Source organism: Coregonus clupeaformis, chromosome 35, assembly GCF_020615455.1.
Source record: "Coregonus clupeaformis isolate EN_2021a chromosome 35, ASM2061545v1, whole genome shotgun sequence".
Classification (NCBI taxonomy): Eukaryota; Metazoa; Chordata; class Actinopteri; order Salmoniformes; family Salmonidae; genus Coregonus; species Coregonus clupeaformis.
The window spans coordinates 2,161,893-2,185,829 of record NC_059226.1 but is presented as its reverse complement, the minus strand read 5'-3'; the positions used below and the strand labels follow the sequence as shown (position 1 = coordinate 2,185,829).

Sequence of the window (23,937 nt, the reverse complement as noted above, 5' to 3'; positions counted from 1 at the left end):
ACACAGAGAAAACCACATTAATATGACATAGCAATCTTCTGAGATACGCAGCACAACTGCAAAAGAAACCCGACCTGGAACGCCCCCAGACTGACTCAGCGATGGGAGAGATGGGGGTGGAGTTTATACTTACCCATGAATCCCTTGGCGGGGCTGCGGGAAAGCACAGAGTCGTCCCGGAACATGGTCTTGGGTCTCTGCTTCTTCACGCCGCGCACCGTGGTGGGCTTCTGCCGCAATACCTTGTCCAGATCCTCCATGATCTTCAGCTGCTGCCTCCGCTCGTACTCCTGCCTGGTGAAGGTGTCTCTTCGCTGGGTCGTGCTATCTGAAGTGGGGGTACCGGGGGTCCGGGGCCGGTCCTCACCACCACCACCACCACCACTCTTGTCTCCCCAGCCCTCGATGTTAAACCACTCGGGTCGGCTATAGGTATAGAGAGAGGGGAGGAGGGGGGGGTTAACCAATGAATCAAACAAATCAATGAATTATTCAAATCAATCACATTATTACAGAACAACAAGAAACATAAGCAGCTCCATTAGTTGATTCAGAGAGTCGGCTGTTGGACAACGCAGTACTGTAAGTGGATTGAAAACGCAACGCACATCGCATGCTCTTTCTCCTTCTTCTCCTCCTGCTCCAGCCTGCGTCTCTTCATCTCCTCCGCCCTCTTCTGCTGTTTCTGCATCAGGGCTGCTTTCCTCTGGGCCATCTCGTCCTCTGGCCGCACCTTGTCATCCTGATGACGGACATACACACACAGATACAGGATTAGTCAGGCGTAACCACATACACAGACAAACAGACACAGACAGACAAACACACACAGTCGACTAACCTTAAAGAAGAAGCCGACCCCGCCCTTCATCTCGGGTTCGGTCACGTCGCTCATGGAGTCGTCCATGACACTCAGGTCTTCTTCGTCCCCGTCCCCGCGCAAGGCCGATAGAGAAATCTCGATCAGGCTGCTGCGCTTGCCATTAAACACCCCTGCCGCCGGAACGTCACTTTCAAACGAGCACTCCGAGGGCGCCCCCGAGCTCCCACCACCCCCACGCTCCTTTCTCTCCGAGGCCTTAGATGTGGCGGCATCCAGGTCCATGCTGAAGATGCTCTGGTCCTCGTTCGAGCCGGTGTCTGACATGTTGTCATCCAGGGCCAGCGACAGGGCCCGGGGTGTGGGGGTTGGGGAGGGGATGGGGGTTGGGGTGGAGGCAGGGCTGGGGGCAGAGCTGATGTTGAAGGTGGAGGAGTTCTGGTCTCGGCACTGCCAGGGGGAGGCGCGGCGCAGGTGGGGGATAGTGTCCACGTTCTGCGGGGGAGTGAGCACGCGCGACAGGCCCGGCACTTTGAGGTCCTGGGGGCGGGCGTGGTGGTAGTGGGTGGCCTGGTGCTTGGGGCTCTTGGGAGGCACCGACTGGGCCCGGCGCTGGACCTGGGGCGACTTGGGCGTTCTGGCGGGACTGGCGGCGTTGCGGCGGGACGACGAGGGGGAAGAGGAGGCGGAGGCGAGGTCGCGAGGGGTGGACGCGCGGGACATGCGGATCGGAGGAGGGGCTGAGGATTTGAGACTGGGCGGGATCACCCAGGACTTGTTGCCGGCGGGAGTGGCAGGCTTCTTCCTGATGAGTTGGTTTTGTTGTTCTGAGAGGCGCTGCATGTCGCTCTGCAGAGAGCTTAGCGCCGCGTTCAGCTTTGATACAGCGTTGTTGTAGTCCCCCAAGGGCGCTGGCTGATGCACTACCACCCCGGCCTTCTGTCCTCCTGACCCTGCCGCCCCTGCACCCTTCTCTCTCTGCACACCTTCTCTACCCGCCCTGTCCTTGGGTAAGGAGGCCTGTTTGTTGTCCAGGTATGATGAAGGTTTGACGTTCCCCTCCTGCTCCACTGAGGGGCGCCGGTTCTCCTGCTGCTCCTCGTCCTCCATGTGAGCCAGCCTTTCCTCTAGCGTCAGCCCCCTGAGGTCCTCCTCTGTGGAGGAGGCGCTGACCTGGCCCTCCTCCTCCTCTCCCTCTCCCTGCTCCTTCTTCAGCTGCAGGAAGGCACTCTTGCCCAGTTTCTGGCGGTGCTTAGCGAAGATGGCCTCAATACGTTTCTTCTGGGCCTCGATGGCCTTCCTCTTCTCCTCCAGCCGGGCTCCCAGCTCGGACATCTCAGTGGTCAGTCCAGGGCTCTTACTGGGGCTCTCCTGCGTCGACTTCTGTGGCTGGGCCGCCCAGCTGGTCATCGGAGCCGTCGCCGCCGGGGCGACTGGTTCACTGCTGCTGGCGCCGTCGCTTTTAGGTGAGTCGCCCACTGTCGACGGTTTCTTCTTGCGCTCAGCAAAGCTGGTCATCCTCACGCCGCTGTCCTGGGCGTCGTCCCCCCCTCCTCGGCCTCTGGTGTGGACAGCAGGCGTGGCAGGGGTGGACTGGGCATTGGGGAGGAGGAGGAGGTCCTCAGAGGCGTCAGAGTCCACGCTCCCGTCCCTCAGCACCGAGTCGTCGTCCCGCGAGCCCTCTGAGGTGTGTCGGGTGCGGGAGGAGGGGGTGGAGGAGGGCTGCTCCCTGGGTGCCTGCATCTTGCCACCCATGGGGAGGTGGGGGTGGTACATCATCCCAGAGCGGGACGGGGCGGAGCAGCTGAGGGGTACGGGGTTAAGCGGGTGGGAGGGGTGAGGGGCGCGGCCATTGTGTCTGGCGCTGGCCGGGTCATCGGGCGAGTGCAGGAAGAATCCGTCGGCTGCCCCATCGGGGTGCAGCCGGGGTTCCATCTTGCCCTCGTTGTGGATGATCTGCAGGGCCTCCTCGATGGTGGGCAGCTCCCCCTCCCCCTCTCCCTCTCCCTCTCCCTCTCCCAGGCCGTTCTCCTTCAGCAGCATGGGCACCACGGAGGAGCTCTGGGTGGCCCAGGATGCTCTTTGGGAGCCGGGGGTGGCGGGAGGCTTGCCGAGCAGGTGGCTAAGGTCCTCTGGGGGGGTGTAGGGCACGCGGGTCATGGTCTGGCCAGGGGCCACGTTGTCAGAGCTGACCGAGCGGGTGATGGCGCCGCCCATCACGATGTCCACGTCGCTGTCCAGGCCGAAGGGAATGCTAAAGGACACGGCCGAGGACAGGGGACGACTGGACGAAGACAGAGAGACGGACGGAGATAGATGGAGAAGGAGGGAGACAGTGAGAGAGTTTACTTCCTGAATGACTTAATTGAAATAGAATTGACTCCAAACTTTGTATTGAGATACAACTGAAATATGGAGCTAACAACACACACGAAGAGACAGACAGAGAGACAGATGGGGCCTACCTGAAAGGCTTCTTGGTCTTTGTTCTCCCAAATCCCTCTACATGAGACATGGAGGCAGACTGAGTCAGAGACCCTGCACACATTCACACAGTAATCAACACAGACAGAGAGAGACAGACACACACACAGACAGACAGCACAAAGACACAAGTCAGGGCATGCAAAGATGCACAAACACACAGATTAAAAAAAGACAGACAGAAAAACCTTTACGTGGACCCACTGGTAAACAAACGCGGACAACAGAGTTATAAAAGACGCAATGGCAACCTCACTAGACCTGGGTGCAAACTCAAGTATCTGTTTTCCCTCAAATACTTTGAGGAGTGTTTGATTGAGCATGCCTGCCTGGTGTCTCAGATGAATGGGGTTTGCACTTTTGGGACTATTCCATTTATTTCCATTGCTTTCACTGTGTCAATCAATCAAGCACAGCTACAGTGTTGTAAATAAAACAAATACTATTTGAACCCAGAGAACAGAAGTGGGACAGACGTAAATGATGGGATGGCATTGCCATGCTCTCACCTGGCACAGGCCCTGGCGAGGAGATGGGCAGGAACGGCTTCTTGAAGATGGAAGGAGAGCCGCTGAAATACAGACAAACACTTGTTTCAAGATCGAGTTTCAAGATCAAGTTTCAAGATCAAGTTTCAAGATCAAGTTTCAAGTTTAAGTGGATTTGCCATATGTAATAAATACTGTACATTGGAAATCTACTCTCACTCACCAGAGCTCTCACAATAAAAAACTTTCACTCAAAAGATACCATTCCTGAAATCACTTTTTATTTTCTATAACAGATCAGTGGTGATGTTAGTGATTATGACCGTGCGAGCTGCTGTACCTGTTATTGCTCAAACTGGTTGGCTTGATCGGTGCAGAAGCATCTGGAATAAAATAAACAGTCTCATGAGTCAAACATTGATACTGCCATTTAGGCCTATGCAGGAATCACATATCACATATCAGACTTTAATGTATCAAGCATCTGAAAAGTAGGAGTGCTGATTTAGGATCAGTTTAGCCTTTTAGATCACAACAAATAAGATTATATGGACAGGGAGGACCTGATCCTAGATCAGCACTCCTACTCTGAGTCGCTATATGAATATAGGCCCAGGGGTGTATTCAGTGAGGCGAAACGCTCAGAATATTGCAGATAGAAATGTAATAACTAGAGCTGACATAATTCCTTATTCTACTTGACAAACCATCATATTTGTTCTATAGGACACATTTCTATGTGAATGTTTTGTCATATTGCATCCTCCTGAACAGGGCCCAACACTTACCAGTGGGGTTCAGTGGCTGAACAAACTCTGGCCTCCGTACCTCGAACCAACCCAGCAGCTCTGCTAGGAAACTAATCATGTTGACCTGAACATACCAGAGAAACAGTTAAAAAGGACCCCTGTAATGCCGTTTCGATCTCCATAACAAATCATTCCAGGGTATCAATAAAGTTACATGCTCTAATAGGTGTATTACATGTACAGCATCCAGCTCCATTTGGCCAAACACTCTCTGTATAAGACAGTCTAGGCAGAGCCATATATTTAGCCATATATTTCTAAATAAATGGCTCAGAGGGCAAGACACTGTGTAGATCAGGGCTCTCCAACCCTGTTACTGGAGCACTACCATCCTGTAGGTTTTCACTCCAACCCTAGTCTAGCGCACCTAATAATAAGCTAAATGATTCAGGTTAGTTACAACTGGGGTTGGAGCAAAAACCTACAGGAGGGTAGCTCTCCGGGAAAAGGGTTGGTGTAGATGTGGCTATAGGCCTCCCGAGTGGCGCAGTGGTCTAAGGCACTGCATCGTAGTGCTAGCTGTGCCACTAGAGATCCTGGTTGAAATCCAGGCTCTGCTGTAGCCGGCCGCAACCGGGAGACCAATGGGGCGGCGCACAATTGGCCCAGCGTCGTCCAGGGTAGGGGAGGGAATGGCAGGCAGGGAGGCAGCTCAGTTGATAGAGCATGGCGTTTGCAACGCCAGGGTTGTGGGTTCGTTTCCCACGGGGGGGGGCAGTATGAAAATAATAATGTATGCACTAACTGGAAGTCGCTCTGGATAAGAGCGTCAGCTAAATGACGTAAATGTAAATGTATATGGGCCCACAGTGAGGTGGGGATGTAGTACCTGGAGCTCCTGTGGGGTGTAGAGCAGGTCCTCCAACACCAGGGGGCAGCAGCTCTTCAGACAGCTGTCACAGAACTCTCGGATCAGCTGCAGGTTGTACAGGCTGTCTGCCACCGCCATGGACTCCTTCATACACACATCTGAAGAAGAAAACAAGGATGACTTTATTGTCCAAAAATACATGGCGGTCCGATGATCATTCGACTTTCGCTTTATCCCAACCCTTCCGAAAGTCACACATACAGGTTGGAGGCTAGAGTAGAGGGAATCCATATTGCGACACCCATTTAACACAGGAATGGTACAATGAGCAGGTAGTCAGGCCATGGAGTATTTCATATAAACATCTAACACAGGACAATGAGCAGGTAGTACAGGAAGTGGAATGACACACTGCACACAGTAATACAGGATTTTACTGTATTAAAGCTAGTGTGGTTTAAACCTAAATGGAACCTTGTGTGACATAGTAAGCTAGGCTTTTTAGACAAACCCCCAGGCATGAACTACGTTATATTGGACAACTGTACACTAGTCCAGTGTTTTTAATTTGTATTTGCATATCAAATACTGTCATGTATTTTTATCATGTGGTTTTACCCTCTAGTCGCAACAGGCCGGGGCAATAGTAGTGTATAACAGCAGCGATGGCACAACCATTGGAGAGGTCTTTGACTTCAGTCACCACCGGAAACGTAGGCTTCTGTTTAGAAAGTGTCTTGTCCTTTCTGTAGCGGATCTTAGAAGGGGTAAGAAAGGGGGGGAGAGAGAAAAGAGAGAGACGTCATTGAGTGAGTATGGGAGAGTTGGGGAGATGTCCAGGCTTTACAGTTCAATGCAATACATTTTTTTATGTTTACATTTTAGTCATTTTAGCAGACGCTCTTATCCAGAGCGACTTTTATGTTTGCATTTGGAGAGCTCGTACAAGGCCAATGTTCTTCAAAAACACAGGTGGACATACACCGCAAACAGTACATACAGACATCCATACAAACAACACCCATCAGGCTGGAGGATAACATGACCAACAACGTGCTCCTAGAGAAAATACAGAATACAGAATAAAGGGGTGGGGGTGGGGGTGGAGAGAGAGAGAGAGAGAGAGAGAGAGAGAGAGAGAGAGAGAGAGAGAGAGAGAGAGAGAGAGAGAGAGAGAGAGAGAGAGAGAGAGAGAGAGAGAGAGAGAGAGAGAGAGAGAGAGAGAGAGAGAGAGAGAGAGAGAGAGAGAGAGAGAGAGAGAGAGAGAGAGAGAGAGAGAGAGAGAGAGAACAGATAACATGCCATGGAAGTGAAGAGAAAGGTGCAGCCAATCAGTCAGCAGAAGCCATGGGGAGAGAGAGAAATCTGCGTCCCAAATCGCACCCTACTCCCTATATAGTGCACTACTCTTGACTAGGGCTCTGTTCAAAGGGAATAGAATAGGGTGCCATTTTGGACGTAACCATAGAATGAATCCAGAGACAGCGAGGGCTTTGTCAGTGGAAAGTAGGCCAGGAGAGAGAGTCTCATCGGAGGAGGATATTTAACCCAACCTTACGCAGGTGAGACTATTCAGGTTGAGACTACTCAAGTTTTAGACAATGACTGAACTGAACACAGCCAGCACAGTGTCAACACTATCGGCAGACTGTAATACCTGGGGTCTGTTCAAGAGAGTGTAATGTTACACAACAGTCCCAAATCAGATAAAAACGTATAACGTAAAACAGCTATGACTATACGCCATGTTAGAATTGGGAATCTATGTCAGATCTATTTGCACTGTTCATAATGTAGGCTGTTTCACCTCACATAAAAGGCCTACACCTCAAGCTCATTACTTCTTAATCTATGGGCCCTGGCTAAAAGTAATCCAACAAATAGGGAATACGGTGCCATTTGGGACTAAAGACAGTGACTGGCTAGTGGCTAGAAACTAAAACCTCCCTCACAAAAGGTCATTTTTAAGACAGAGCCGACTAGAGGGACTGGTTTCTAGTATTAATGTTTTTTCACATTTCTAGATTCCTGAGTGTGATGTGATTTACGTCCAACAACAACACCCTACCCTTCACCCTCCTGTGACATCAGCCCAAGGAAATGTACAGCGTATAGTCCTAGTGCAGAGCAGAGCAGCAGTATGTCTGCATTCTTATATTGCACCAACAGGGGGAGAGGCAGAGAGAGAAAAACAGAACAGATCTTTAATTTGAAAATCTAATAAGAGAGAGAATATGAAGAGAAGGATGGAGAGAAATATGAGGAAGGAATGATGCAACAGAGGAGGAGAAAGAGGAGGAACTTACAGGGACAAGTTTCCAGTACCAGCGAGTGGGACACTGTCAGAGAGGAGGAAGGAGGGAAGGAAGGAAAGGAGGACAGAGAAAGAGAGGAAAGTGGGAAAGGAGAAGACAGGAGGAGAGGATACTGTCGGTATTAAGGCTACTTTAGTAGGATAGTTCAGAGGAAAAATACAGTTTTGAAAAGGGTATATATATATATATATATATATATATATATATATATATATATATATATATATACACACAGCTCTGGAAAAAATTAAGAGACCACTGCAAATTCTTCATAAATCAGCATCTCTACATCCATTCCAGTGTCTGTTGAATTCCTACACAGGCACACCTCATTCTACTGAATTAGGTACTGATTAGGTGATCACCTGAACCTAATCTTATTCAATGGGGAAAAGTATAAAAACCACTGCTGTGGTCATCACTATCCTCTTGCAATAGGACCAGCTGGATGGCAAAAACAGTGCTAATAGTACCTCAAAAGTAATATCAAAAAATAACTATTGACCATGCCAAAAGAGTTGAAAAGGAAAGTTTTGAGTGAGGAAAAGAAAGGTTCAATTCTGGCTTTACTGGCAGAGGGATACAGTGAGCGTCAGGTTGCTTCCATCCTTAAAATTTCAAAGATGGCGGTTCATAAGAACAAGGTCAAGCAGCAGACATTGGAGACAACAAAGCTACAGACCGGCAGAGGGCGAAAACGACTCTCTACTGACCGGGATGACCACCAACACATTCGAATGTCACTCAACAACCGTAGGATGACATCAAGTGACCTACAAAAAGAATGGCAAACGGCAGCTGGGGTGAAGTGCACGGCGAGGACGGTTCGAAACAGGCTCCTAGGGGCAGGGCTGAAGTCGTGCAAAGCTAGAAAAAAGCCCTTCATCAATGAGAAGCAAAGAAGAGCCAGGCTGAGGTTTGCAAAAGACCATAAGGATTGGACCGTAGAGGACTGGAGTAAGGTAATCTTCTCTGATGAGTCCAATTTTCAGCTTTGCCCAACACCTGGTCGTCTAATGGTTAGACAGAGAGGCCTACAAGCCACAGTGTCTCGCACCCACTGTGAAATTTGGTGGAGGATCGGTGATGATCGGCAGATTTGTGTTTGTGAAGGACGCATGAATCAAGCCACGTACAAGGTTGTCCTGGAAGAAAACTTGCTTCCTTTTGCTCTGACATTGTTCCCCAACTCTGAGGATTGGTTTTTCCAGCAGGACAATGCGCCATGCCACACAGCCAGGTCAATCAAAGGGTGGATGGAGGACCACCAGATCAAGATCCTGTCATGGCCAGCCCAATCTCCAGACCTGAACCCCATTGACAACTTCTGGAATGTGATCAAGAGGAAGATGGATGGTCACAAGCCATCAAACAAAGCCAAGCTGCTTGAATTTTTGCGCAAGGAGTGGCATAAAGTCACCCAACATCAATGTGAAAGACTGGTGATGCCATGATGCATGAAAGCTGTGATTGAAAATCAGGGTTATTCCACCAAATATTGATTTCTGAACTCTTCCTAAGTTAAAACATTACTATTGTGTTGTTTAAAAATGAACATTAACTTACAGTGAGGGAAAAAAGTATTTGATCCCCTGCTGATTTTGTACGTTTGCCCACTGACAAAGAAATGATCAGTCTATAATTTTAAATGGTAGGTTTATTTGAACAGTGAGAGACAGAATAACAACAACAAAATCCAGAAAAACGTATGTAAAAAAAATATATAAATTGATTTGCATTTTAATGAGGGAAATAAGTATTTCACCCCTCTGCAAAACATGACTTAGTACTAGGTGGCAAAACCCTTGTTGGCAATCACAGAGGTCAGACGTTTCTTGTAGTTGGCCACCAGGTTTGCACACATCTCAGGAGGGATTTTGTCCCACTCCTCTTTGCAGATCTTCTCCAAGTCATTAAGGTTTCGAGGCTGACGTTTGGCAACTCGAACCTTCAGCTCCCTCCACAGATTTTCTATGGGATTAAGGTCTGGAGACTGGCTAGGCCACTCCAGGACCTTAATGTGCTTCTTCTTGAGCCACTCCTTTGTTGCCTTGGCCATGAGTTTTGGGTCATTGTCCTGTCCCCTTAGCAGAAAAACACCCCCAAAGCATTATGTTTCCACCTCCATGTTTGACGGTGGGGATGGTGTTCTTGGGGTCATAGGCAGCATTCCTCCTCCTCCAAACACGGCGAGTTGAGTTGATGCCAAAGAGCTCCATTTTGGTCTCATCTGACCACAACACTTTCACCCAGTTCTCCTCTGAATCATTCAGATGTTCATTGGCAAACTTCAGACGGGCATGTATATGTGCTTTCTTGAGCAGGGGGACCTTGCGGGCACTGCAGGATTTCAGTCCTTCACGACGTAGTGTGTTACCAATTGTTTTCTTGGTGACTATGGTCCCAGCTGCTTTGAGATAATTGACAAGATCCTCCCGTGTAATTCTGGGCTGATTCCTCACCGTTCTCATGATCATTGCAACTCCACGAGGTGAGATCTTGCATGGAGCCCCAGGCCGAGGGAGATTGACAGGTCTTTTGTGTTTCTTCCATTTGCGAATAATCGCACCAACTGTTATCACCTTCTCACCAAGCTGCTTGGCGATGGTCTTGTAGCCCATTCCAGCCTTGTGTAGGTCTACAATCTTGTCCCTGACATCCTTGGAGAGCTCTTTTGTCTTGGCCATGGTGGAGAGTTTGGAATCTGATTGATTGATTGCTTCTGTGGACAGGTGTCTTTTATACAGGTAACAAACTGAGATTAGGAGCACTCCCTTTAAGAGTGTGCTCCTAATCTCAGCTTGTTACCTGTATAAAAAACACCTGGGAGCCAGACATCTTTATGATTGAGAGGGGGTCAAATACTAATTTCCCTCATTAAAATGCAAATCAATTTATAAAAAATTTTACATGCGTTTTTCTTGATGATTTTTTGTTGTTGTTATTCTGTCTCTCACTGTTCAAATAAACCTACCATAAAAAATATAGACTGATCATTTCTTTGTCAGTGGGCAAATGTACAAAATCAGCAGGGGATCAAATACTTTTTTCCCCTCACTGTATTTTCTTTGCATTATTCGAGGTCTGACAACACTGCATATTTTTTGTTATTTAGACCAGTTGTCATTTTCTGCAAATAAATGCTCTAAATGACAATATTGTTATTTGGAATTTGGGAGAAATGTTGTCAGTAGTTTATAGAATAAAACAAAAATGTTATTTTTACCCAAACACATACCAATAAATAGTAAAACCAGAGAAAATTATAATTTTGCAGTGGTCTCTTAATTTTTTCCGCAGCTATATATTGCCTAAAAATGATACAACCAGTAAACATTATGTTGAGATACTGGTAACTGCCAAAATAAAGGAAACACAAGTAAATTAGGGATACGAAAGCAGGTGCTTCCACACAGGTGTGGTTCCTGAGTTAATTAAGCAATTAAAACATCCCATCATGCTTAGGGTCATATATAAAAATGCCCAGTTGCCCATTATTTTGGCTATCATGGCTAGAAGTATATCTCAGTGACTTTGAAAGAGGGGTCTCAAAGGAGCATAGGGGGTTTAAAGGGTGTGTCTCAGTCACCAGATCTCAACCCAATTGAACACTTATGGGAGATTCTGGAGCGGTGCCTGAGACAGCGTTTTCCACCAGCATCAACAAAACACCAAATTATGGAATTTCTTGTGCAAGAATGGTGTCGCATCCCTCCAAACTTCTAGGATCTATGCCTAGGCGCATTGAAGCTGTTTTGGCGGCTCAACGCCGTGTTTCCTTTATTTAGGTAGTTACCTGTACAAGGACCAGGGTAATAGGGAGATTGCATGTATAAAGGGAATGGGGGATACCTAGTCAGTTGTACAACTGAACGCATTCAACTGAAATGTCTCTTCCGCATTTAACCCAACCCTATAAACTTATCTGTCAAGACAAAGTATACATATCTTACATGCACACACACTGTTTAAAACATGCTTGTTCACAGGAAATGTTTACGTCAGAGTGTTTTAATTGTATGTAATCCATGAGATTAATGTACATGTATTACACAATGTGTTGTGTAACGTGAGAGCTGTTGACATAAATACTGTATGCATCCTAAATGGCACTAAATGGCCCATAGGACTCTATATAGATGCACTATATAGGGAATAGGGTGCCATTCTGGACAGACACTGTGTAGTGCAATACTTACTGAAGGCTGGACAGGCTGTGGCTCTGTGCTGTCCTGAGATGGGTCACCCTGTGCACCCTCTGTTTGCTCTCGCAGCCTCTGATTCAACTGGGGGGGAAATGGGGTGGTGGAAAGCCACATGTTATAAGTATGTATATTATGTACTCACATATACATTTGGTTATGAAATCATGATTCAGCGACAGAGAGACACAAAGAGACAGAGACAGATCCAGACAGAGAGCGAGTCCTCCCTGTCCGTATCCTTACCCCGTTCACCCAGTGGAGCAGGGTGTTCTCCCAGCTAGCTCCTCCCACTCCACCCAGAAGCTCCTCCCCCGCCGCTGCACCGGACATCCTCACTGCGTTCACCGTCTCCATGGCGCCCACCGACATCAGGGCATCCATCACCGCCAGGTGGGCACTCTGCACCAATCACAGCAAAGAGAACAGGAAACCGTCAGCATTGGAAAAGTCAGGGGAGGTAGCTGCGGGATTGGCTGGCCGGCCACCAAACCCGGACAACATTTATTACAGCATCCATCAATTATGGCTAATGCAATAATGGTGGGCAGCAGCACTGACATTCAGGGTGTCCCCCAAATGACACCCTGTTCCTTATATCGTGCACTACTTTTGACCAGAGCCCATAGGGTTGTATCAAAGGCCCTGTTCAATGTAGTGCACTATGTAGGGAATAGGGTGCCATTTGGGACACAGCCTCAGACTGCTCTGAAAAGAGCATGGTCCATGTTAATGTGGCAGAGCTAGTGAGACGAGATCACGTCAGGCTGCAGTATGGCAGGTTCTCAGGTCAATACCACATCCAGCCACTAGGGGACTCCAAGAACCACAGCTCTGAGTCAGCAGAAAGTGTGGTGGTGACCACACCAGAGAGAGAAAAGAAAGAGAGAGCAGGAGAGAGAGAGAGAGAGAAAAGAAAGAGAGAGCAGGAGAGATAGAGAGAGAGAGAGAGAGAGAGAGAGAGGGAGAGCAGGAGAGAGAGAGAGAGAGAAGGAGAGAGAGAGAGAAGGAGAGAGAGAGAGAAGGAGAGAGAGAGAGAGAGAGAGAAGGAGAGAGAGAGAAGGAGAGAAGGAGAGAGAGAGAAGGAGAGAAGGAGAGAGAGAGAGAGAGAGAGAGAGAGAGAGAGAGAGAGAGAGAGAGAGAGAGAGAGAGAGAGCGAGAGAGAGAGCCAAAAGAGAGAGCAGAGAGGGAGAGAGAGCAGAGAGAGAGAGAGAGCAGAGAGGGAGAGAGAGAGAGAGGGAGAGAGAAAGCAACAACAAAAAATTTTAAAGAAGTGAGAGAGCTTGTCTGAGTGAACTTTGGGACATCTGTGCTATCACAATAACAGCACTTTTAACTATGTATACTTTCTCCTCTCTGCCCCTTCACTGTATACTTTCTCTCTTTCTTCCTCCTCCTCCTCCTAGTCAATCCCTCGTCTTCCTTCTAATCATTGTTTGTGTATGCCTCGTTTCTCCCCTCTTCCTCCTCTCTGCTATAAGATAGGGCAGCATGACTCATGGATGACAGGTTGCAGGATACCGTTGTGTCTAGGGCTGTGCAGGATACAGTTTGGTTCTGTACAGCATTGTTCTGTAATCAACTCACTAGGGATGGATCAGTGAGAGAGCACCACAAACCCCAGGAATCCTGTGGCGCAGTGTGTGTGTGTGTGTGTGTGTGTATATACACACACAGAGGAACTAGAATGTGTGTGTAAAACTATACACTCAAAACCCCTTCTTTCACACCAACACAACATACTGTATCAATTTACACAACAGAAAAGGGCACAACAATAGCTTTCCCAAACTGAAACTAGGGTATTTCCAGCCAACCCCCCAGTGCAGGGCCCATTGTTCCTCTCTTTCTCTCATAGCCCAAAATCATGACAGTGCCTTTTCTCAAAGCTAGCTAAAGCCCCAGTACATTTTCTCATACCTAAAGGCTCTAATAGGTTTGGCTTTCTCATGGCCAAACCCATGACATTGCGTTCTCATACCCCGAGCCCATTAAAACACACCAACAACATGATCAGCTCACTCAGAGGAGAGCTCGTTAGCTCCCATAGGAGGGTTAGCTCGTTATCGGTCTACTGTTGCCTCCCGCCATGCTGACCATGGGGCTAGGTCAGGGTTGGGCACCTTTGATAGGGTGGGGGACCCAAAGAATCTGAACTCATCATGAGGGGTCTGCGTACCCACATCATCCCCCCCCCCCCCCATGTTTTAGAGTTAATTTCGTGCAATTCTACACATTCTGCCATGGGGCGGAGAGAAGATTTAGCAATTTTATAACTAATTTCATGCAATTCTACTAATTTTGCAATAGGGTGGAGAGAAATGTTTGTAGTTTTTTATATGATATCTGTGTGAGACTAACAAAATCAATGGGGGGCCCCCCAACCGGTAATTCAACCATGATAAGAAGTAGCTGGCCGCTAATCTAATTTAGCAATCTGAAAATGTTTAACTGACATGGGCTAATTGACTGACTATTGGTGACTGACTGATATTTTGGGGAAATTGATCAGAGGACCTTCAAAAGGTCGCCAGTTGCCCATCCCTGCTCTAAGTCTACACCTGCACACTGTGACTGGAACATACAGTATAATGTACATGCTTCCTCTCATACAGTGTTTCCCTTAACATTATAAAAACTAGGGGAAAGACTGATCTCTGCCTTCAGGCATATACCGGTGGGGCTGAGGAGAAGTGAGGTAAGAGTATTTATGAACGTTCAAATTGGACAAAACAAACAACTAAATCAATAAGGTAATGCCTGCTTACTGTTAGCTGCTCCCATAAGTGTTCTTTTAGTTTGGTTTAACCAGGTTTGGTTTCCTTTGGACTGGCTGTCCAACTGACAGACACCAGGTGCTGCCCCCACAAATGTTCTTTAATAAACATTTTAGTGGCACCCACGCATGAACACACAGCAGGTTCTGAGAACTGGGCCTACAGGTACATGTAACCTCCACTACTCCCCACCGGAGACTACAACAGCCTTTGACCCAGTTAGTAAAGTCTAGAACTGTTCATAGACACACCAAACCAAGGCCATGCAGTGAAGGACAACATAAATTAGTGAGTCTGGAGGGTTGTTTTAAATAAGTGCTCTTATGGTTTTCAGTAGGTTTCAAGGACAAAGACAGAAAACTAAACAGACAGATAGCAGGGCCGACAGATAGCTGGGCAAACAGACAGCAGGGCAGGCAGACAGACAGAAAAACGGACAGACAGAAAAAGACAGTTCAGTGTGCAGACAGACAGGCAGGCAATGTTCGTCTAGCCTGGTAAGCGCAGCGTTCAGTCTGGTTTTATCCAGGTTAGGTTTCCTTTGTCCTAGCTGTCCAACTGAACGACACCAGGGGCTCCTGCCCTGAAGGCCTGTTTCATGAAGTGTTTCAGAGCAGGAGTGCTGATCTAGGATCAGTTTAGCCTTTATTGCCAGGTATATGCTCATTCTAAGGATCCACATCACTGCAGAGACAGAGACCTTGGCTGAGGGCAGAGACCGGGGCTGAGGGCAGAGACAGCGGCTGGGGGCAGAGACAGCGGATGGGGGCAGAGACAGGGGATGGGGGCAGAGACCGGGGCTGGGGGCAGAGACAGCGGCTGGGGGCAGAGACAGCGGCTGGGGGCAGAGACAGCGGCTGGGGGGCAGAGACAGGGGATGGGGGCAGAGACAGGGGATGGGGGCAGAGACCGGGGCTGGGGGGCAGAGACAGCGGCTGGGGGGCAGAGACAGAGGCTGGGGGCAGAGACAGCGGCTGGGGGCAGAGACAGGGGATGGGGGCAGAGACAGGGGATGGGGGCAGAGACAGGGGATGGGGGCAGAGACAGGGGATGGGGGCAGAGACAGGGGCTGGGGGCAGAGACAGGGGATGGGGGCAGAGACCGGGGCTGGGGGGCAGAGACAGCGGCTGGGGGGCAGAGACAGAGGCTGGGGGCAGAGACAGCGGCTGGGGGCAGAGACAGGGGATGGGGGCAGAGACAGGGGCTGGGGGCAGAGACAGGGGCTGGGGGCAGAGACAGGGGATGGGGGCAGAGACAGGGGATGGGGGCAGAGACAGGGGATGGGGGCAGAGACAGGGGATGGGGGCAGAGACAGAGATGGGCTGAGGACTAATGTATAGCTAAGATAATACAGTCGTGGTCAAAAGTTTTGAGAATGACACAATTATTGGTCTTCACAAAGTTTGCTGCTTCAGTGTTATGAGATATTTTTGTCAGATGTTACTGTGGTATACTGAAGTATAATTACAAGCATTCCATAAGTGTCAAAGGCTTTTATTGACAATTACATTAAGTTTATGCAAAGAGTCAATATTTGCAGTGTTGACCCTTCTTTTTCCAAGACCTCTGCAATCCGCCCTGGCATGCTGTCAATTAACTTCTGGGCCACATCCTGACTGATGGCAGCCCATTCTTGTATAATCAATGCTTGGAGTTTGTGGGTTTTTGTTTGTCCACCCGCCTCTTGAGGATCGACCACAAGTTCTCAATGGGATTAAGGTCTGGGGAGTTTCCTGGCAATGGACCCAGAATTTAGAAGTTTTGTTCCCGAGCCACTTAGTTATCACTTTTGCCTTATGGCAAGGTGCTCCATCATGCTGGAAAAGGCATTGGTCGTCACCAAACTGTTCTTGGATGGTTGGGAGAAGTTGCTCTCGGAGGATGTGTTGGTACCATTCTTTATTCATGGCTGTGTTCTTAGGAAAAATTGTGAGTGAGCCCACTCCCTTGGCTGAGAAGCAACACCACACATGAATGGTCTCAGGATGCTTTACTGTTGGCATGACACAGGACTGATGGTAGCGCTCACCTTGTCTTCTCCGGACAAGGTGTTTTCCGGATGCCCCAAACAATCGTAAAGGGGATTCATCAGAGAAAATGACTTTACCCCAGTCCTCAGCAGTCCAATCCCTGTACCTTTTGCAGAATATCAGTCTGTCCCTGATGTTTTTCCTGGAGAGAAGTGGCTTCTTTGCTGCCCTTCTTGACACCAGGCCATCCTCCAAAAGTCTTCGCCTCACTGTTCGTGCAGATGCACTCACACCTGCCTGCTGCCATTCCTGAGCAAGCTCTGCACTGGTGGTGCCCCGATCCCGCAGCTGAATCAACTTTAGGAGACGGTCCTGGCGCTTGCTGGACTTTCTTGGGCGCCCTGACGCCTTCTTCACCACAATTGAACCTCTCTCCTTGAAGTTCTTGATGAACAGAGGAAGAACAATGATTTCAAGCACCACCCTCCTTTTAAAGCTTCCAGTCTGCTATTCTAACTCAATCAGCATGACAGAGATATCCAGCCTTGTCCTCGTCAACACTCTCAGCTGTGTTAACGAGAGAATCACTGACATGATGGCAGCTGGTCCTTTTGTGGCAGGGCTGAAATGCAGTGAAAATGTTTTTTGGGGGATTAAGTTCATTTTCATGGCAAAGAGGGACTTTGCAATTAATTGCAATTCATCTGATCACTCTTCATGACATTCTGGATTATATGCAAATTGCCATCATCAAAACTGAGGCAGCAGACTTTGTGAAAATTAGTATTTGTGTCATTCTCAAAACTTTTGACCACGACTGTACTGCGGTCATTTACTCACCTGTGCTTGTTCTACACTGTAACAGTTGCTTCTCGTCTGCCCCTTGTACATGAATCTACCACTCTTAGCAATGATGATTCTATCTTTGTCTCCCCAACTATCAGTGTCAGTTTCACATAACTCACCTCAAAATCATCCCAAAATGGTACCCTATTCCCTAAAAAGTGCACTGCTTTTGACCTAGGGCTGGGCTGTATGGCCAAAATATCATATCACAATATTTTCACATTTTTGATGTTTTTGAATAGTAAAAGTTCTAATTATGCTTTATGAGTAGTTCATGACCCTAGGGTTGCAACACATACGTTATAAGTGATTTCAAATGGGTCTTTCTCCATTCAAATGGTTTTATACTGTTCAATCCAACTTCAAACAATAAATATTTTCCGCATTTTCTACAATTTCTCCACTTTTGTTATCATATATTCATGCTTCACCTATTCCTCTCTGATTTAGAATATACCGTTGCACAAACAACATGCTAGGCCTGCACCAGCACTGGTCCCAGGCTGTATTAGTTATCTGCGTTTGCTCTGACTCTTAGTTCATTAGCAAGCTAGCTAACGTTAGCCAGCTAACTAGCGATTAGCATTAGAGGATAACAATTTATTTTAGCCACAGCTTGCTAAGAAAAGACAAACTAGCAGACAGTAGTTTGCAGACAGTAAAATACACAAACTAGTAGTGTTATAGAACGCTAGAGTGAACGGCAAGAAAGTGCTTGTGACTCCGTGGTCGAGCAACTGCTCTCTCCTTGCATGACAGGGGGCAGGGTTTGGTGTAGGGGAAGCCGCATACAGCAGGAGGTGAAGGAGAAAGACGACTCAAGTATCAAACGGAGTAAACTATAATAACGGGCATTACGCGCCAGAGTTGCGAATAACGTTTAAAAAAAAAAACATTGAAATAGCGTTATAGAAGGTCAAGTAAAAACCCAAACCGGTCCGTGCATCAATACCGTTATATGGTAAAATACGGTATACCGCCCAGGTATAAGGTATAGTGCACTATATAGGGAATAGTAAAAGTAGTGCATTTTATAGGGAATAGGGTTTCATTTGTGACACACGCTGTGCCTGACATGAATCCACACAGCAGCAGCATGCCTCCTCCCTTCTCTCTATTGGCTAACCACAGCCCCCTGTCTCCGTTATCCCTGTTTCAGTCCCAAATGACACACTATTCCCTACATAGTGCACTACTTTCGACCAAAGACCAAATGGGGCCTGGTCAAAAGTAGAGCAATGGCGTGGACACACATGGGGAGCCATTGTAGTGTCTAAACAGTTTATGACTTTGTTGATGTTTGCAAATGGCGTGTTAGAGGAAGTCTGTTAGGTGGCCTCCTGGGATTGGTTTATGGGAAAACACCCATATTATGTTACATAGGGCATAGGATATAAATACCACGGTTAAAACAAAGAGACGGGGAGTAACAACATATTAGATCGGGTCCGTTGTTCTCCAGATGTCTGCAGATGTCTGTAAATTTACGCTGAAATCCTTTGATATAATAAACCTTTATAATCAAAGTACAGTGTCAGCGGATTTCCTTGTTCTCACAGCATAATTAGCATCATTATTTAGTTACTACACCATTAACTTAATGTTCATGTTAAAATGAGAGAAATTTGAGAGTCTGAGTATGAAAGAAAGAAAGACTGACAGTGGAGAGGAATGTGAGAGTGACAGAACTAGTGAGAGGAGGGGAGGAGGAAACGGAGGCCGGTTTCACATTGACGATAGCAAAGGGACATTTTCGAGAGGTATCGATTCGAGAGCCAATACTTATCACGTCTCGAGCGCTACCTTCGAAGGTCGCGCCTGACAGTTGCCCCCCTCTGAGCAGGGCAGTGTAAACAGAATTGTCTCGTTGAGCTCAACACTCCTACAGTATCAATGGTAATAGCCAAGCAATGTTTTTGAAACGGCTGAAATGTAGACATTTTCCTTATATTTGAGACTTGTTTTATTGAGTTTTTATCTTAAATTGCCTGTTACATTCTGAAATTGTCGCAGTAGCTGCCGCCTGCTGAGCCACATAAAACTATGGAAGCACATTCCCACCACCATAAAAAAAAGTATACTATGTGGTGAGATATGCAAGTCTAAACTACATCAAATCAACATTTTTGAGATAGATCATACAAATAGAATAACTGTTTTTTCTTTTGTAACATTGTGTGGTGATTTTAGAGGTGGCACCACAGGTCCCAGAGCAGTGGGGTGAATTGTTTTCCTTGATCTGGTAGGCTAACCTAACCAGGTGTAACTCTGGGTATGACATAGTAATAAATCAGCTGTAAAAAACGTTTATATCCTGTCAAACAAATCATGAGGTGAATCAGTCTAAACCACAGTACTTTGTCCCTCTTTTCAATGCTTTTGTGTCAATATTTTGTATTAAACCAAATCCAAAGTGCTGGGGCAAATGCCAGGTTACCACATGTTTACCGGCGGCCCTGCTGTGCTGATCTCAGCAATGTGGATAGATGGAAATCGCCACACAATGCTACAAATGAAGAAACATAACCTATAGGTAAGATCTATATGCATTTTATTTTGGGTGGTGGGAATGGGCTTCCATATAAAACAGCTCAACATCTCAACTCCCCGGTGAATTATACCAACGTTTTCAGTAGCAATTTGCAGATTTCCCGTCCTGACCCTGCGGAGCACGCTAAGCCAAATCACAAGTTCACCCTAATGAGAAGGGAGAGGAGGGAGAGAGTGGCGCAAACCTGGAACATAGCGAACAGTCTGCCTGCCAAATCGCCATAACAACCAACAATCTGACCCACAATGCTCCTCACCACCCACAATCCTGAGCGTGGCGTTGGTGCTCTACTCCCCCACTGGCTTAACACCGGCTTGCTCTGCTCAGAATCCTACTGAGCCGACCTGACATAATATATCCTCCAATATATGAAATCATATAATATTAAGCTATATATTAACCTGTCCATAAGGAAATCATTCATCTCTGCTTTGGGAATACTGCGACTATCATCCATGTCAACAATAACAACATGAGGAAAACAATAAACAGAAAATTCATCTCGCAGATCTTTAAGAGCGATTATGGCGGATAAAGGTGAAATCTGATTATGTCGGAAATATGACTTAACCCTCTCAACCCATCCCCCCCAGCCACAGCCCCCGTCCCCATGAAATCCAGGGTTAGACAGAGGGACAAACAGAAGGATCAGCCAGCCAGCCAGGTCTGGGGGATCAGTGGGGTCGGTGGGTGCGGAGTGCTCTTGTCGGTGTGAGGATCAGTGGGGGGTGCAGTGCGGTGGGGTTCGGTGGGCCTGGTGCACTAACCGGCACCCCTCCGCCCCTCTGACAGAAACAGCACATGGCTCCCTGAGTATTACATGCCTAGCTAGATACTAAATACTGAAGCAGCAGCAAAACCACACCAATCTGTGCTCTGCCAGCTTTATGCAACCCTACCATCTGGATAACACTGTCGTCTCCCCCCTCCGTCCTCGGAGCCCCCCACAAAAAACACATTACAAGATCAATGTTGCAATCCCTGGCAGCTTTGACTCTTCTCTGTGACAAAAGGAAGAAAATACAACTAAATGTTATTTCCCCCATTGGCAGGCCTGGGAGGTCCCGTGACGGTCCAAATGTTGCGAGACAATGTTCAGCAGCATTCCTGATCCAGGGGATAACGTGTGTCTGCGTCACAAATGACACCCTATCCCCTATATAGAGCACTACTTTTGACCAGAGCCCTATGGGTGCACTACTAGGCCCTGGTCAAAAGTAGTGCACTAAATATGGAATAGGGTGTCGTTTGGGACGCATCCTGTGCCACTTCTAAATCCTACTGAGCTCTAGACGGATGCTAACTTGAGCGAAAACTTGCTTACACAGCAGTATGAGTTAAGTCAACGGGTCAGCGACTCACTAACCTAAACCAACCATAGACACAGGCAGGGATTTCTGGAACAGGGCTATCCTCCGACCGTCCCCACTGCTCCCCCAAAGTACATTCATGCCTTTGTCATATGTAGGCTACGTAACATTTGAATGAACTTCACTGATTGTAAGTCACTCTGGATAAGAGTGTCTGCTAAATGAACAACGTGTAACTGTAACATAGGCAAGGATTCCATTTAAAACACTTCTCTGTGAATGATACACAGCAACTACATATGAAATACAGAGTATGGCTATAAGTAATGCATAATAAATATCACAGTGCACGATATCTGGGGTCTGTTCAGGAGGGTGCAACGTTATGTTACAGAATGTTCAAATAGAAATATGTTGTGTAGAACAGACACGATTGTCTGTCAGGTAGAGCTCTATTCAGTATATTTCCATCTGCAACATTCTGAAATGTTTCAGCTCACTGAATATACCCCTGATGATGCTAGATAATATATAGTGTGTGTGGTATGAGTCAAAGCAGGTCAAAAGTAGTGCACTATACAGAGCAGGGGTATTTAACTCTTATCCTACGAGGTCCGGAGCCTGCTGGTTTTCTGTTCTACCTGATCATTAAATTGCACCCACCAAAGAGGGGAACAATTAAAAAACGCAGTGAAACTGGCTTTGAGGTCCAGAGTTGAGTTTGAGGGACATAAGGAATAGGGTGCCATTTGGGACACAGCCCAAGACCAGGTGTAGTATAGCAGGACAGGCTGAGTGATCTAGAGGGCTTCAGTGACAGCGCCGTTCTAGGGTGGGCCGCTGGAGAAAGTATCATATTTAGAATATCTATACTGCGGGTGGCAGGCATTTCATTTAGCTTTTTTTGGCCCAGCCACATTTGGAGCTGATGATGTAAGCTGTGAGGTTATTGATAACAGAGGTAACCTCCCAAATTACACCCTATTCCCTCCATAGTGCACTACTTTTGACCAGGGCCCATAGGAAATAGGGTTCTATTTGGTATTTGGGACACACCCAGAGAGAAGAGTGGTCAATATCACACAGTGTAACAGCTTTAAAGGCAATACAGATGTTAGCTGTTTGTAAACAATAATATATTTCTGTTTACCCTTGCTGTGTGTGTGTGTGAGTGTGTGTGTGTGTGTGTCCGGTGTGAAATGGTTAGCTAGTTAGCGGTGCGCGCTAGTAGCGTTTCAAATCAGTGACGTCACTCGCTCTGAGACCTCAAAGTAGTCGTCTCCCTTGCTCGGCAAGGGCCGCGGCTTTTGTGGAGCGCTAGATAACGATGCATCTTGGGAGGCAGTTGTTGATGTGTTCACAGGGTCCCTGGTTCGAGCCCAGGTTGGGGGGCAAGGAGAGAGACGGAAGCAATACTGTAACGTCTGTTTGTATGTGTGCTTTGGTTGGTGTGTGAACACGCTGTGTGTGTGTGTGTGTGTGTGTGTGTGTGTGTGTGTGTGTGTGTGTGTGTGTGTGTGTGTGTGTGTGTGTGTGTGACTGCATGCATGCATGCGTGTATCACACAGATGAGCTTTAATATAAAGCAGCACAGAACTACAGCAGCAGATTGCTGTTACACCAAAGCTGTTTACTTGCCAAGGCCCCCATTGCTGCACTGCTCCATCCTCCTAATGCTGTGGGTGCGTGTTGCATGACCCACTTTCCCCCCTGACAGAGCCAGGCAGCGGCGGCCGAGCTCAGACAGCAGCCCTGTCTACAGCTCAAGCTCAGAGAGCACTACAAGTGCAAGTTGAGTAGCAGCAGTGGCAGCCTAACAGTGGCAGCCAAGTGGTGAGTCTCACTATCAGCTCCAGGCCTGGTGGCATGGCAGCAACACCATCACCACCATGGAGATGAGACAGCACCAGCTGAGCACAGCACAGACAGCACTAGCGGAGCACAGAACAGTGGGCCTACCTGAGCACAGCACAGTGGAGCACAACTCTCACCTCCACTATTCCATTGGTTCCATTGCGCCAGCCAGGCAAGCTCAATCGACCGCAGCTTAAGTGTTTGAAAGAAAGTCAATACTATTTGAACCCAGGTCTGGATGAGACAGCACAGCACACCGCTCCCCTCACACACCACTGGTCCAATTAGCACAAGGACCTGCAGACAGCGACACACCACCTGGTGCCCTGGCCCTGGCCAGGTAGCTCCGCGAGAGGCTCGCGCTGCTCAGCGTAACATTACACTCTGGTTCTATTTTCAAGAATTGCTCACGGCCGGGATAAAGTGGCTCGACGGCCCAGTGTAGCTCCCCTGTTAGACGCACCAGGCAGAGTCAGTGGCAGAGGCAGACAGGGGCACAGGCAGAGAGGTAGAAGCAGAGACAGAGAGAGACAGAGACAGAGGTTGAGACAGAGGTGGAGGCAGGGGTAATGGAGCGTTCTACTTTCACCTGACTGACTATGAGGGAAACACACCTGACTCCGGCTAGACTTCCAGGCATTCAAAACAGAGCCGGTGTCTGCTAGAGGAGCTGGGCTGGCTGGGGGTGAGAACATAGTGA

The 23,937-nt window shown here is 47.8% G+C and overlaps 1 protein-coding gene across 3 annotated transcripts in view; it reads right to left on the bottom strand.

Annotated features, from left to right (window-relative positions):
- Positions 1–23,937, bottom strand: part of LOC121550394 (calmodulin-regulated spectrin-associated protein 3-like) — a 48,843-nt gene that overhangs the window by 4,928 nt on the left and 19,978 nt on the right. The window contains exons 3-14 of one of the 3 annotated variants that reach the window (XM_041862623.2): positions 12,176–12,331; positions 11,927–12,013; positions 7,719–7,751; positions 6,031–6,169; positions 5,431–5,570; positions 4,581–4,665; positions 4,133–4,175; positions 3,814–3,875; positions 3,286–3,358; positions 842–3,104; positions 609–742; positions 134–426 (exon numbers count right to left, since the gene is read on the bottom strand). In XM_041862623.2, the coding sequence (XP_041718557.2) occupies positions 134–426; positions 609–742; positions 842–3,104; positions 3,286–3,358; positions 3,814–3,875; positions 4,133–4,175; positions 4,581–4,665; positions 5,431–5,570; positions 6,031–6,169; positions 7,719–7,751; positions 11,927–12,013; positions 12,176–12,331 (3,508 nt within the window). The remainder of the gene's footprint in view (positions 1–133; positions 427–608; positions 743–841; positions 3,105–3,285; positions 3,359–3,813; positions 3,876–4,132; positions 4,176–4,580; positions 4,666–5,430; positions 5,571–6,030; positions 6,170–7,718; positions 7,752–11,926; positions 12,014–12,175; positions 12,332–23,937) is intronic. The other 2 variants (XM_045210744.1, XM_045210743.1) reach the window with 2 other exon arrangements.